This window comes from Salvia hispanica, chromosome 2 (assembly GCF_029641045.1).
Source record: "Salvia hispanica isolate PSC_SH4W2 chromosome 2, Shi_PSC_v1, whole genome shotgun sequence".
Taxonomy (NCBI): domain Eukaryota; kingdom Viridiplantae; phylum Streptophyta; class Magnoliopsida; order Lamiales; family Lamiaceae; genus Salvia; species Salvia hispanica.
The window spans coordinates 34,263,485-34,278,877 of record NC_142693.1 but is presented as its reverse complement, the minus strand read 5'-3'; the positions used below and the strand labels follow the sequence as shown (position 1 = coordinate 34,278,877).

Sequence of the window (15,393 nt, the reverse complement as noted above, 5' to 3'; positions counted from 1 at the left end):
GAACAGGAGCCCAGGGATGACGGGCCACTTGAGATTGTGGATCTGGACGATGTGCCAGAAGACTCGCCTGTGAATCTGAGGGAGTCAAGAAGAGTGGCGCGAAGAAGTGAACTAGACGAGGTGGACGACGAAAACCAGTCCAGGGGATCATGATTCCTTGCCCCAGGGGCGGGGAGTGTACAGGAGGGAGAGATGCCTGGGTCGGAAGAAGAGGTAGACACTGCGGAGGAGCACCGCATGGCAATAGAGCGTAAGATGAAGGGTAAGAAGGTGGCTACTCCTCAGGCTAGGAAGTCACAGAGAACCTCTTCCGTCAAGGAAGCAACAATGCCGCCCTGTGCACCATCCAAATTCACTGGACCTGGTAATGCGGATGCCGATACTGGATCAGAAGAGGAGTCAGAGGAAGAGGAAGTCCCCAACTATGAGCGGGAAGAAATCTAGGTCACCAAGAAACTCCTGTGATCTATGGCCAAATTCAACGATCCCAGACGAGCACAGACCTACAAAGACCGAAGCAAAGTTGGGAAACTGGCCAAGTCTGGAAGGCAATATGACCCGGATTCTCTGAAGCAAATAGAGTCGGAGGAGGAGTTCCTCGGCCACATCAGGGATATCGGTTTCGAGTGGTTGCTAAAACACAGTGACCATGATGTCCATGTGGACGCAGCAAGGGAGTTCTTCTCCACGTTCCGCTTCAAGGCAACTACCGACCCAGATGCAGACTCAATCTCCTTCCGCCTCTTCAATATCGAGCATACTATGAGTGTCAGAGAGTGGTCCCTCCGGATGGGACTGTTTACAAACGCTGAGGATGAAGAGGGTATCTGGGATGACAGAATGTTTGTCCCACCAAGGAACACGCCCGGATTCACACCGCAGACGGCATGGGAGTCTATAACACACGCCAGGAGTGGGATCTTCAAGACCAGTGTGTCAAAGGGAAACCGCATCACATATCATCTCCTCCGATTCGCGCAGGAATTCATCGGCTACAACTTGATGGGCACGGCCAGTTCAAGTCTCACCACCACCGAGCTGTACTTCACATGGTGCATGTCGAAGTGCCTTGGCTATTGGTTGGCCCAAGCCTGCCACCAGATGACAGCCAACCCTTCCCGCCATATGTATACCTGCCATCTCCTAGGAGCCTACATTGAACGCAATTTTGTGATGAAATTTGGAAAGGCGGAGCCCAACGTGACGATGTGCGAGCCCCCAGAGTTGTTCAGTCTGGAATATTTCTTAAACAAGGGGCTCCTATACATGGAAGGGAAGGAGGTGTGCTTCTACAACGTGGGAGCAGCTGTGGACAAGGTGAAGAAGGAGCCAGAAGAGGAGGTGGCGAGTGCCGATGTGGAAGAACTAAGGAAGGAGGTCACCGCGATGCGTGAGGAGTTGGGCGGGGCCAGAGTGGAGTTGCGGGCCATTAAGGAGAGTATTGATGTCTTGGCTAACAGATCATTAGCTTAGAACGAGAGGATGACTGACGCAGTCAAATTAATGAAAAGGATGACAGAATGGCTTGAGGAGACGCTTTCCCAGACCCAGCAAAGGCAGCCCGGTCAGGGAAGCTCATCACATCAGCAGCTCCTGCCCCAATATAAGCCTTTGGTAGCCCCGTCTATATCTGCGAAGAAGCCCCTGTCTAAACCACCCGTGATAGCTGAAGAGGAAGCGCCGGCATCGCCGACTAAAAAGAAACCGAAGATGAACCGTCCCACCGTACCATCCAAGTCTGGCTCCCGAGGGGGCCAGTCCCAGAATTGAACCCCCCTCCCCCCCATTGACCAAGTAAATTTTATATTTCAGTCGTTTTTTTTTTTTTAATTTTATGTTTGTGTTTTATTTGTGCTGAGCATGTGTAGTTGTTGTTATGTGCATTCTCCCACTTAGCCCAATCCTTGGTCTAAGTGTGAGAAGTTTTTGTTTAAGTTGAACATGCTGTTTTTTTTCATTATAATTCTGCTTTCTCCCACTAAGCCCAATTCTTGGTCTAAGTGTGAGAAGTTTATGTGTATACCCAGCATGTTATTTCTTGTTTTGTATCTCTGTCTTCTCCCACTTAGCCCGTTGTCCGATCTAAGTTTGAGAAGTTTTCTTGTGTTTTGAGTATGTTTGTTCTATGTGTTTTGTTTTGATTGTGTGCACCAACTCCCTTATTTCCCCTTTTCACTAGGATAGCTTGGAGACAAGCTGGAGTGAAGTGGGAGGGGTAGGAGAGTTAGTGCAATTTGTACTCAGCATGTGTAAGAGTCAGTAGGTCTAGGAAGGTCTAGGAGTTAGTTTTTTTTTTAGGATTTAACTGTTTAGCATGAACTGGTGATAACAATAAGGCAAGATTCCCTTAGTAAGAGTAATTGAAGATAGGATGCACTACAACTTTGAGACATCTTTCCTTTGAAAGCTGAAATCGATATGGAAGAAGCAAGAACGATAGAAGGTGCCTTAGCTAACCTAGTTGTGAAGCCCCACTATATAAGTGAGTTATAGGCCTTAACATTGAGTGCTAACATATAAAAAAAGGGGCAGCTGCCACCTGATGTTTAGGAAGAAGAATTTAGAAAGGAGAAAGGAGAAAAAAAGAAAAAAAAATATTAAATATCTGGAGGAATAAGCTGGACGAAGTCTAGATGAGGAAAATATAAAAAGGATATATTTTGGAGGTATAAGCTGGACGAAGTCCAGAGAAAAAAAAAATAGAAAAGCAGGATAGAAGGAGGAATTCTCATAACCCGAGGCATCAGTGGCAGGGAATAACTAAGAGTGATCGATCCTAACATCCCTGGTGAGGAATGAGTGATCGAGCGAATCCAACAATTAGTAAAGCTATAGGCTATCTGGACGAGCTGACAGACCGACTAGGTAGATGAAGGGAAAGGGAGGATTTGGAGTGTGTAGACTATTTGATTGACCTTAAGCTTGTGGGGACGACTGCTTAAAAGTTTGAACTAGTTCATGCCTATGTGTTTTGTTTTCTTTAGTGTTTTGTTTTTCTTTTACTTTCTTTTTATGTCAGTAGTGTGTCTAGGTCTAGGAGTCTTTAGGGGTTGGTCATACAATAACCATGCATTGAAATTCGCCTTATTTCTGTTTTTCTTGTCTTTATACTTGAAGACAAGTATGGTTTAAGTGTGACCAGTTTGATAAGGCTAATTCCATGCATTGGTTATGGGGATAAATTCTGTGATTTCTTAGGTCTAACACGGTTTATAAGCCAGGTGTGTAGAGAAAAAATGCCAGATCCAGGAAGAAAGAAGTGGATCACCTGGAGAAGGAGTCTGGCAGAGAAAGTTAGCAGAAGGAAGAAGAAAAGCACCAGAAAGAGGAGGAGTTTACCAGACGAAGGAGCATCCGAAAGGAGGGCAAAATGGAAAGCACAAGGAAGAGTCTAGAAGCTCAGCTCCACTTCTATAAATAAGAGCACGCAGCAAGCCTGAGGGAGAATCCACAATCATCATCTCTTAGCTCTTAGTTTAGCTCAACTTTTCTCACGTTCTCTACACACACACACTTGGGGGAAATCAAATTGGGGGTTTTGGTTCATAAATTAATCAGTCGTTGTGTAACACCGTCTCCATGGGAGGCGAAGATACAATCTCCATGGGAAACAACAGCTTGATCTTGAGAATCATATTGTCGGTGCCCATTTTTTGTTGTAATTTACTCCGGCCTGCTGCATGCTGCACATCGCTCACTGTTCACCTGGTTGAAAAGTGTATTCACCTGATTTGACAAAAGTGACTGGGTAAGGCATGCAAGTTCTGCAGATGATGGCAGAGTAGGTCTGCCACTTTGAGTGTAGTATGTCTAAAATGCCCATGAAGCCATTTGGGTATTTTGGTCTAAAAATTGGCTACAAAAACATGATACATGATTAATTTTAAGGTTAGGGACATCCAGAGATATTTTTTTCAAGGGACCTGCAGTGTCACAACTGGAAACGTCAGAGACTTTTGATGTAGTTCACTCCAATTATTTATGTATACAGTACTCCCTCAGTCCCAAGGAAGATGACCCCTTCCTTGAGTGACACGAGATTTTATGTAACTTTATTTTGTATGTTAAGTGAAGAAAATAAAGTAAGAGAGATGCAATAAAGTAGAGATAAAAATATTTTTATTTTTGGTAATGAATCATTTTAATTGGGACAAAACAAAAAGGAAAGCGAATGTTTTTATCGTGAAGAAGGGAATAGGTAGTAGTACAAATAATTTGAGTGGTCCTACTATTTAAATTCCATGCAGATTCATGAGACATATTCCACAGTCATCAGCGTAAATGACAACTTTACCCTCACCACTACCACCATCTCCAGTTCTCCACCTTCCCTTCACTCGCATATCTATATTTAAAATTCAAAATTCTACGACTGAGAGCAGCTTATTAGGTTTTAATCCCCTCATTTCGATTCAATGCCCGCCTTTGTAAGTTCCTTCCACCGATTTCATTATTCATCTATTAATTCAGTTGATTTCGATCGCTAATGTGTAATCAATACCCTGACTCGCCGAAGCAGAATTGCTTTCAGCGCTCCAAACCAATCCTTTAAATTTATTGATTTATACTGGTCTAATTAACAATCTCTGCATAGTAGATAGTATGAAGAGTGATTTGGAGAAGCGGGTGGATCACGGTTACTACATGCCCGCCGAGACTCGCGCTGCTGGATCGGCTGGCCTGTGAGTCTCTTCCGTTCAATTTCTGTTTTTTTGCATTATTCTGTTTTTCCTTTTTGTGAGTTTCTTGGAGAAAATAGATTACTAATTGAATAAAAATGATAGTACTCCACTAAGAATTAGTAGTGGTTACAGAATATGTCTAAATTCTTTAACAAAACTAAACTTTGTTGTTTGTTCCAATACTCCAACATAGAAATGGAAGTTGTAGACTGAGCATAATAGCTTAATTCACATCCTAGCTCCTCCACTTGATATTCACAGGAACGGCCAGACAATTGGCGTCTTTACTAAAGTCGCAACTGCAATTTCTAGATTCGAACCAGTTACCCAGTTCTGTACAGGTTCCACAATCTTTTTCTTCTTCTGATTATTTGCGGTATTCCTTACTGGACAGTGGAAGAATGCGCGTAGTCACTTGCCTGTACATATCAGGGTGGTTGAGATGAGCATGAATGACTCTTGGCTTAGTGACGCCGGTCATCCCCTTTACTTGTGTAAATCATATAACTACCATTTGCTAGTTGCTACTGAAATTGTATTTATAGACTCCGGGCCTCTGGCGATCATTTCTTGGCAGTTTGTTATCAGATAAAGAGAAGTTAGGCAGCAAGGTTGCAGGAATTGACTGGAACTTCAATGGCTATGGTGGTAAGTCTGTATGGATGCGACAATTTCTATGCATAGTGTACTTCAACTTTTTGGTGGTTTTAGTTCTCATACCACCACAATGTGGAAATAACTTTTGGTGTGATATATCTTCACAGTGTGCAAATAATTTTTGGTGTTAGGTCTATATTATGAATTTATCTTAGCTACATCTACCCAAGGTTTTAATAAACATGTTCCTCCTTTCTAGGCGTGGATGAAGGTTGTTATGATGATTGGAGCCTTGACTTACTTATAGCTCATAAGGTTGATTAAGTTTTAAATTGCAATTAGACGTGGACAACTTTATTTTGTTGGACCTACAATAATCACTTCACAATTTCCTTGTTTACATTTTTCACTGTAGGTTGTGGAAATTGAAAATGTTCCAAGGTTTTCTCATTCTATGATTCTTGAAGGTGGAAGCATTCATGTTGATGGAGAAGGTCTTTTTACTTCTTTCATGCACTGACATACTTTATGGAATTTGTTTACTCTAGTACCGATTTATCTGCCCTGAAAATGGAATTATTATCACTATCTTTGCTGTATGTGGATGATCATATTCCACCATGACATGTTTATGTAATCTCAGAATTTTGGCATGATCCCCAAATTCGGATTCCCTGAATTTCTCTGTGTATGTTATGCAGCAAAAAGAAAATTCTATACAAGTATTGACATACCTATTAGCTAATAGTATCAGCATATTACTTCAGAACTTTTTGCACTTCTCAGTAATTGGCCTGAGGCAGATATTAGCAGGGGAAAGAATTGATGTAATTGGGCTTAGACCAGTCTCTCAGCCTCATAATAGGAGTATAGTACAAGGTTAATTTATTTAACAGGCCCAACGTTTTATTTAAATAAGACTCAAGTCACATTTAGGTTAGTAAATAAGAATATATTCGTGTAACACCAGCAACCCATTTTCTAAATTCTAAATCTGCAACCTATTTTTCACATTAACGCGTTTTAAATTTCATTTATAACACCTCCAATTAGCGACAACTTATTTCACCAACTAATTTTTACCTTGTTTTTAATGTTTTTGAATTAGCAAATAAAATAAAATAACAAAATTGTATAGATTAAACATAATATTGAAATATACTGATACTAAAAAAGAGTACATAGGAAAAAAAAACACCTAGTAGAAGAAAGAAACAAAAATGAAAAAACACATCATCAAAACCCCAATTTTGAGTGTAGCGTCTAGATCATGTCATGGTACATTTTTGCATTTTCTCGTCTTGGGACTTCTCATACAGCTTCATGGTGGACTTGAACGTCTTCTCATCGATGCCTCGATCGGTGATCGCCTAGCTGTTGGCATCGTTGCAGGTGAAGCTTCTAATTGGCTTTGTGCGCGGGCCGGTAGCCACCTTGAGAGGGGATCAGTTGTCGGCTCCATGTACGAAATATCATAGTCGTCGGTGTTGAGGCAATTGGGCAATTAACTTTAAAATATATTATGATCGCAAATGGAAGATAATAATCACAAAAATAAAGTACAACACCATTAGCAACTCATCTAAATACCCCATTTCACAAATCAATTTCGTTGAAATTCAAACAATACAAATTAGGTGCGATTCGAATAAAACAAAACAAATAAGAAGAGACACTATAACGAATTACTCAAATTATTATAGTGGTGTATACACCACCATAATATAACTGAAGACTTCAAAACACCAACAGTTTATCTGCCAACATCGACACTAGAGACGGTTATAAAAGGCTCCGTTGAGGTACCAGCCGGAGGCGGAGCAAGAGCAGGTGCATGATATACTGGTGTCGGCATTTCCAATGGAAGTGTAGGCCCCTCTTTCTCGAAATTCAAAACCTGGATTGCTTGTCGAATCGACGGCCTCATATTACAATCAGGATGAGCACACCAGAGTCCCACCATCATCACGCACTCCACTTCCCTCCGATCAAACTCCCCTTCCAGTCTCCCATCCGCCCCTGACAGAATCTGTCCATTCCCATACAGATCCCAAGCCCATGCCACCAACCCTATCTGATCCAACGGCTCTGTCGACCGTCTTCCTGTCGCAATCTCCAGAGCCACCACCCCAAAGCTAAACACATCCGATCCCTTGCTGGCTCTGCCACTGCTCACATACTCGGGCGCTAGATACCCTAGCGTCCCGGCTATCCCTGTGGTCTTGGGGTTGATCCCATGCTCCATCAGCCGCGCCAGCCCAAAGTCGCCTAGCTTGATGTTGAAGTTGGAATCCAGCATCACATTGCTCGACTTGATGTCCCTGTGCACCACGCACTGCTCCCATTCCTCGTGGAGGTAGAGCAGTGCGGATGCCAATCCCTTAGCTATACTGTATCTCAGACTCCATTGCAGACTTGAAGTTCTGCTGAACAGATGACGGTCCAGGCTTCCGTTAGGCATGAACTCGTAAACGAGCATGAACTTGCCCTGGCCGTGGCACCAACCAATCAGTCGCACTAGGTTCCTGTGGCGCAACATGCCTATGGTCTTCACCTCCGCGATGTACTCCTTCTTCCCTTGCCGAGATTCCTTGGAGATTCTCTTCACGGCAACCGGGATATCTAAATCTACGAGGTGTCCTTTGTAAACGCCTCCGAATCCTCCCTCTCCTAGTTTCCTGGCTTCAGAGAAGTTGTTTGTGGCCGAAGCAAGCTCTTGGTAGGAAAATCTTCGCGGCCCCGTTGCTCTTTCGAGATCATCATCTCCTATCGTTCTCGAATAAGTTCTGTTTTGGGTTTTCTTTGCTCTCCGTTTCTTCACCAGTGCACATGCTAATACAGCTACGGTTATCAAAGCAAACGCCCCTATAGCCAAGCCCACTATCAGTGCTAATGCTATCTTCCTATTCCCTTCGATATCTAAACTCTCTTCGATATCCAAACTCGAAGTGAACTCCCACGAATGGAGAATGTTGTGTTCGACGTTGGGTCCCGTGGCTGCAGAGATCCCAACCGTGGCCCACTGAGGTAGAACCTCTCTGATGTCCACTTGATACGAAAGGCTTGAATTGGGGGCGCCATTGTAGCTATAGAAAACGGTCAAGTTCTTAGCGGCCGCGACGTAGACAATCCAAACATCCGCGGCCTCTCCGTCGTGCGATGTGAAGTTCCACGGCGTGGTGACGGAGGAGGCGATGGAGTTCTTGTTGATCCCCACGTGCTGGTGAGGCGGGTCCCACTCGGGGTTTGCGTAGGTGTCGAACTCCACGGAGAGGATCTGGTTTCGTGGGGAGCTGGTGGTGGTGGTGTTGAAGAGGCCTAAGAAGCCGCCCCCGGAGTTGGGCGGGATCTGGAACCCGGCTGGCGCGAGGAAGAAGGCAAGGCCGCTGCCGTACAGCGGATTTTTCTGTGTGTCGATGGTGAAGGAGAAACAGGTGGTGAAATCTGCGGAGCTGGAGGAGCTCCATAGAGGCACCTGTAGGCATTTGAAACTAAAAATATAATACTACTCCATTAGTGTAAACAAAGGTGGTATTCGATTTGCAAGATTGTATCTGAGATTAAATTTGTTGTATGTTTGGTTTATGAGATTTAGTCCTCCAACTAAATACTAGATGGATAATCATGGGATAATTAGTCATAGCTAACCCCTTATAACTAAAATAATCTCAAAACTCAATCTTAGATTGTATCTTGGTATTAGTTTATCTTAGAAACCAAACACTACCAAAAGAGATAACTGAAACTACTTCATATTATATAAGAGGCACCTTTCCGTTGTAGATAACTCGGCCGACGCGGAAGATGTAGCTGACCATGTTGAGCTCCATTTTTCCGACGGAGATCGCGGCGTCGCCTTCGAGGAGTATGGCGGTGTCATCGGGGCTGAACCGGGGAAATTGGAAGTTGAGAGAGAGAGAGAAAGGAGTGAGAAAGAGGAGAAAGGTGATGACAAGTCTATGTGTGGAAGAAAATGTGGCCATGGTAATGGCTAATTATTTGGTTTTTCATGGTTTATAAGCAGTCTGTGAGAGTTAATATCAAATGGTGCAAGAATAATTTATTACTAAACTAAAGTATTTTGTAATATGCCGCGTCAGGATACTTGAATAATTGACCAATGTTATTGCAGACGGAGACTTAGATCTATACCAGGAATCCTTTTTTTTTGTTTATTAAGAAAGCCAGCAACTACTCTGGTTGATACAGCAATTTTAATTGTAGAGTATTTCATAAAAAAGGCTGGGAATCCTTTTTTTTTTTTTTTTTTTTCAGTTTATTAAGAAAGCCAACAGTTACTCTGGTTGCTACAGCAATTTTAATTGTTAGAGTATGTAATAAAAAATGTACTAATATGCTGGGAGGCAGTATTTTCACTTTTTGTAAGAAATGTTATTGATCAAATGGTAGGAACACTATATGCAATATGTAATACTCCATCCGTCCCAAGGAAGATGACCAATTTCTTGGGCGGCACAAGATTTTATGCAAATTTATTTTGTGTGTTGAGAGAAGAGAGTAAAGTAAAAGAGAGGGAATAAAGTAGAGATAAAGGTGCTTCCATTTTAAGTAATGAGTCATCTTAGTTGGGACAAACTAAAAAGGAAAGTGAGTCATCTTCAGTGGGACGGAGGGATTATGTAATATGTATAGACTCCAAAATCCAAATTATTGCGCGAAAATACTTGCATGAATATTCTGTGTCTCTATGGAAGTTATAGTTTGTTAGTTTCTTCTTTCTCTCTCTCTCACCCTTTAGGCCATCTACAGTGGGGCGGACGATGGACGAAGGATGCATCATCCGTCGCATCGTTCACCACTGTGACATCGCGGACGAAGCGCGGACAATGCCCAATCGTCCGTCGCATCGTCCGCCACTGTAGCATCGCGGACGATGCACACACGTTTTCGATTATTTATTTAATTTTATTCAATTTTCAAAATCTATATATACCTCTCACTTTTTACTTCATTTTTCACTCCTTTCACTCTCAAATTCACACTACATTTTCTACATTTCAAACAAAATGAATCCCGGAGATTACCCAAGTTCGAATAGTTCGATGTTCGGTGGTGCATGATGGCCGGGTACAGAACCTGATGAATACTGGCCATTCGACACCAACACCCAGTACGATCCCGATTTCAACACGGACTCGTACAAGCTGTCCGACATGGAGCTTTCTCCCACCCGCACAACGGCCCCATCTCGCGGCCGCGCATCCGCCGCCTCGGGCTCCGCGACCAAGAAGAGGCGGCCCAAGGCAAAGAAGTTGCCGCTTACGATGGTGAATGAAGAGTTCGCCCCGGGGAGGACGAACTACCAGCCGGAAGAATCCATCGTCTTGTCGAGATGTTGGATTGATATTTCGAAGGATCCGGTGTTCGCCTATAAGCGCCAACGAGAGCCGCTCCGCAAGCACTGGAACCAAATAAATAAGCAGATCAATTTGTTCGCGGGGAAGTACGACAAGTGCGAGAGGGAGCAGGCCAGCGGCGAGAGTCTCGCGGATGTGCGCGACAAAGCAATCCAGTCGTACATGTCATTGTACGGCGACTTCAAGCACTACTAGTCCTGGGCACTTGAAGGAGAAGCAGAAATTCGTTGGAGATATGCTGCCCGAATCGACGACGGCAAAGAAGAGGGCGTCGAAGCGCACCTTCGGTGATTATACAAGCATCGAAAGCGGTGCATCTACAATGGACCTCAACAATCCGGGGTTCGAGGATGAGAGTTCCGACACACCGATGTCCTCTGGGCGTCCCCCTGGCATCAAGGCTGCCAAGGGCAAGGGCAAGGCGGCATCCTCGTCCGCTGCGCAGCTTGACCAGGCCCCGAGCCCGACCCCGAGCACGACCACGACCCCGTCTTCGGCTGCGGCACATGCCTACAATGATTTGGTGGCCTCCTCCGACTATAGGACGTTGTTGGACGCGCACAACGCCCTGATGCAGGCGACTAACCTGGCTCAGATCGAACGCATCCAGCGGATGATTGATGGCCTCAGCCGCAAGTTGAGACTACTCTAGACTAGCCTCCTTTTTTTATATGTTGTGCACATTTTTTTTTAATTTCTTATTTTGTAACTTTTTTTTTTAATTAAGTATATGTAGGATTTGTCTTAATTGTGTTGTTTTTATTTATTTATTTTGCTTGATATATTTGCATAAATTATATAAATACAAAATAGAAGTAAAATGCTTAGGGCGGGCTATAGTCCGTCCCATTATGGATGCCCTTATCTCTCTGTTTTTCTGAAAATCTTGTGTACCGTCCGAATACAAGAAAGAAGAGTATACCTATGTCATAGGTATATGCCAAAATTAATAATATTGCTCGACTCATTAAAGAAATACTCCATTTGTCCCATTAGAAATGAAACGTTTTCCTTTTTGGTTTGTTCCATTAAAAATGAAATGTTTTTAAAAATGGAAACAATGCTCTCTCTATTTTTTCTTCTCTCTTACTTTACTCTCTCTTCATTAACACATAAAATAACACTACATAAAATTCCGTGCCGAAAAGCAAATGTTGTATATTTAATGGGACGGAGAGAGTACTACCTCAGTCCCAAAATATATATATTTTTTTCCCGGAGCATAAAGCTAGGTTTTTATAGAGGGGTGGAAAATGTCTAAAGTTTTTATCTCCTGAAGGAGGCAAAGATCATCATCAACACCACCACCAACGCAACAACCAAATCTAAATACGGAAAACAAAATGGCGCGTATCACATACTCAACCAGATTTTCAAATATGTTTACTTATGTGATCTTTAAAGATGCTAAAGTAAAACTGCTTCTCACGATCAAACCCCTAATCCATGCAGGATATTTTTATTTGGTACATTTTCATATTACAAATAAATATCACATCGGGCAATTAAAGATATATAATCTTTTGAATGAGCGCAAGTTTTAATGGATAATGAGTCCCTCCAAGATCCAGGATATGAGAAAATTTTCATAAATAAAACATTTACTACTATAATTTTAAGGAAGGGGCGAAAATGAAAATAAATAAAATAAATATGTGCAAATGTACTATTTTGTCTTTTACTCTAATATATACTGCTCCTACTTACTACATAATCCAATGCAATATTAATAATTAATAGTACTCCATAATTAATAAAATCATTTTTATAAATAATTCCTCTGTGAGTAACTAGTATTACTGAAAAATATTCTGAAGAAGTTAATTAAATTGGAGAGAAATATGGGAGAATGTCTTAGGTCGCCTACTGCATCTAGGAAATAAAATAAATTTAAAACTTTTTGTCTCTTCAGGAAATCATATTCAAACTCCGCAGATTATAAAATCATACATTAAACACATCTCTAGGTGGAAGATACAAAAATGTGTAAGTTAACGGTGGGATATGGGAGAGAGTATTATCTAGGAGAATGTCGTAGGTAGCCTAGGAAATAAAATAAAATAAAATAAATGAAAACTTTTTCTCTCTCTTCAGAATCTGCATTTTAAAATCATACTCCCTCCCGTCGATCCTCTCTCCTCTCCGATCATGATTAAATGTTTCGTACTCCATTAGAACATATTTTAAAAAATTATTTGACTTTAGTAAAATATAAGACTTATTTTTATATTTCATATTATTTTTATAATAAAATAAGAATGAAATGAGTTAATAGAAGGTAGGATCCACTTATCAAATATAGTAAAAGTGAAATGAAATATTTATTGTCGTACGGAAAAAAAAAAAAAGACATTTATTAACGCACGTACGGACAGAATATTTAAATACATGGGAAGATACAAAGAAGTGTAAGAACGTGGTGGGTGGGAGAGTGTCTAAAGTTCTCATTGTGTTCACAATAAAATAAAGTTCTTTATTTATGCACATTGAATTATTATAAGTAGGAGTTTACACTTTACATTCAATGAAATTATGATACCAACAAAGATATGATTTGAAGCAAAAATATCAAATTAAGGAAATTGACTCTTGATCATCTCTCTCTAGGAGTGTCATGTGCACAAAAAGTTTTAAATGGATTAAAAAATACACTCAATAGTCATCCACGGTTTTGAATTTGGCATCCATATTACTCTACAAAGAATCAAGATGATCTACATTCATGGATCATAGTCCTTAATAAATCAATTCGTTAATAACTTACCATGAATGATGAATTACACAACAGAGAAGAATTTCCAATTTCAGTGACGCCTTCATCATCAAGAACTTCAAAACTTCATCAATTTCTCCTGTATTTCAGTGACGCCTTCATCATCAGAACTTCGAAACTGTTGTAATTGGATTAATTTGATTGATCGGTATTGTCATAATGAGACATCATATAAGTCTGGAGGTGCGGAGTGCACACTTATTTGAATTCATTATGATGTTAGATAAACGGGGGTCCGGGGGCAGCGCCCCCGGGTAGCGGGGTACAAGGGGCAGAGCCCCTGGCTGGGGTCGAGCTGTTCATCTTGTTGAAACGCGATTTTTTATCTTATTAAATCTAATCGATTATTGTTTGGTTCAGTACGCTTTTCTCAGATATCTACATTAGATAGTTCTGTTTTCTCTGAATTTTATCCGATCAAATATTTTGGTAGAACCACCGAAATTGATTTGATCTGAAAGTGATTTATCACGACTTTCAGATTATCTGTTTTTTGTTCAATATTCTAAATCTCCATAACAAAAATCAAATCAATCTGAAAATGTCGAACAAGGAAACGGTGAAGGAAGGAACGAAAGGTTTCACGAAGTTGGATAAATTTGCTGGACAGGATTTCAAACGCTGGCAAAAGAAGATGCATTTCATGCTGACGAATCTCAAGGTCGTGTACGTTCTGAGTACTCCCATGCCCGAGGCTGTTGAAAATGAAACTCTGGAACAGACGAGGAGGCGGAGGAAGTGGGAGAACGATGACTATATATGTCGTGGTCACATCTTAAACGGTATGTCTGATTCTCTATTTGATGTGTATCAAATGTTGAGTATGCTAAGGAATTGTGGGATTCCCTCGAAGCCAAATATATGGCAGAAGATGCCTCTAGCAAGAAATTTCTTGTTGGTAACTTTACTAACTATAAAATGGTTGATACGAGGTCTGTCATGGAACAATACAACGAATTATTGAGGATATTGGGACAATTTTCCCAATATGATATAAAAATGGATGAATCCATTTCTGTCTCAAATTTTCCCAATATGATATAAAAATGGATGAATCCATTTCTGTCTCTAGTATTATTGATAAACTGCCACCTTCTTGGAAGGATTTTAAAAATAATCTGAAACACAAGAAGGAGGAGTTGAACTTGGTCGAACTTGGAAGTGATTTCCAAATTGAACAGTCCATACGTGATATGGAAAAGGGATCTGTTGGTAATGCTAGAAACATGGTTGGTTCTTCTGTGAACATGGTGGAAGAGGGTGAATCCTCAAAAGCTGGTAAAGAGAAACGAAAGTTTCAAGGGAAACGGAAGTTTCAAGAATAACAGTAAGGATGAGAATAAGAAGCCTAAACTGACTTGCTGGAAGTGTGGCAAATTTTGCCACTTCAAGAAGGATTGTAAGTAGGGTGGAGGAAAAGGGAAAAAAGAGGCTGGTTCAAGTGGGTCCAAGGATCCTGAAAAGCTATCAGGTTCGTTTTCTGTACCTAATGATCATTCTGTTGAGAATTATTATGCATCAATAATCTCTGAAGCATTTTATGTGCAGGATGATGATCTTTCATGGTGGATTGATTCGGGTGCAACATGTCATGTATGCAAGGATCGTCAATGGTTCAAGGATTTTAAACCAATTGAAGATGGATCTTCTATGAAGATGGACAATGTTGCAATTGAACCAATCAAAGGAATAGGATCTGTTAGCCTAGTATTTACTTCTGGAAATGCCTTAGTATTAGAAAATGTTGTATATGTATCTGGTATTCGTAAGAATTTAGTTTCTGGCATTGTGTTAAATAATTGTAGTTATAAACAAGTGTTAGAAAGTGACAAATATATTCTATCAAGGCATGGTACTTTTATTGGATTCGGTTATCTATGTGGTATGTTTAGGTTGAATCTAGATGTTTCTTTTATTAATAATTCTGTTTGCATGACTTCTACTTCTTTTAGTAATCGTGCTA

The 15,393-nt window shown here is 41.1% G+C and overlaps 1 protein-coding gene across 1 annotated transcript; it reads right to left on the bottom strand.

Moving 5' to 3' along the window:
- Positions 1-7,032: 7,032 nt before the first annotated feature.
- LOC125219406 (L-type lectin-domain containing receptor kinase IX.1-like) lies at positions 7,033-9,262 on the bottom strand. The gene is made up of 2 exons (XM_048121379.2): positions 9,050-9,262; positions 7,033-8,754 (listed from the first exon to the last, which is right to left on the bottom strand). Exons 1-2 carry the CDS (start codon positions 9,260-9,262, stop codon positions 7,033-7,035), a joined length of 1,935 nt encoding a protein of 644 aa, XP_047977336.2.
- Positions 9,263-15,393: the final 6,131 nt, after the last annotated feature.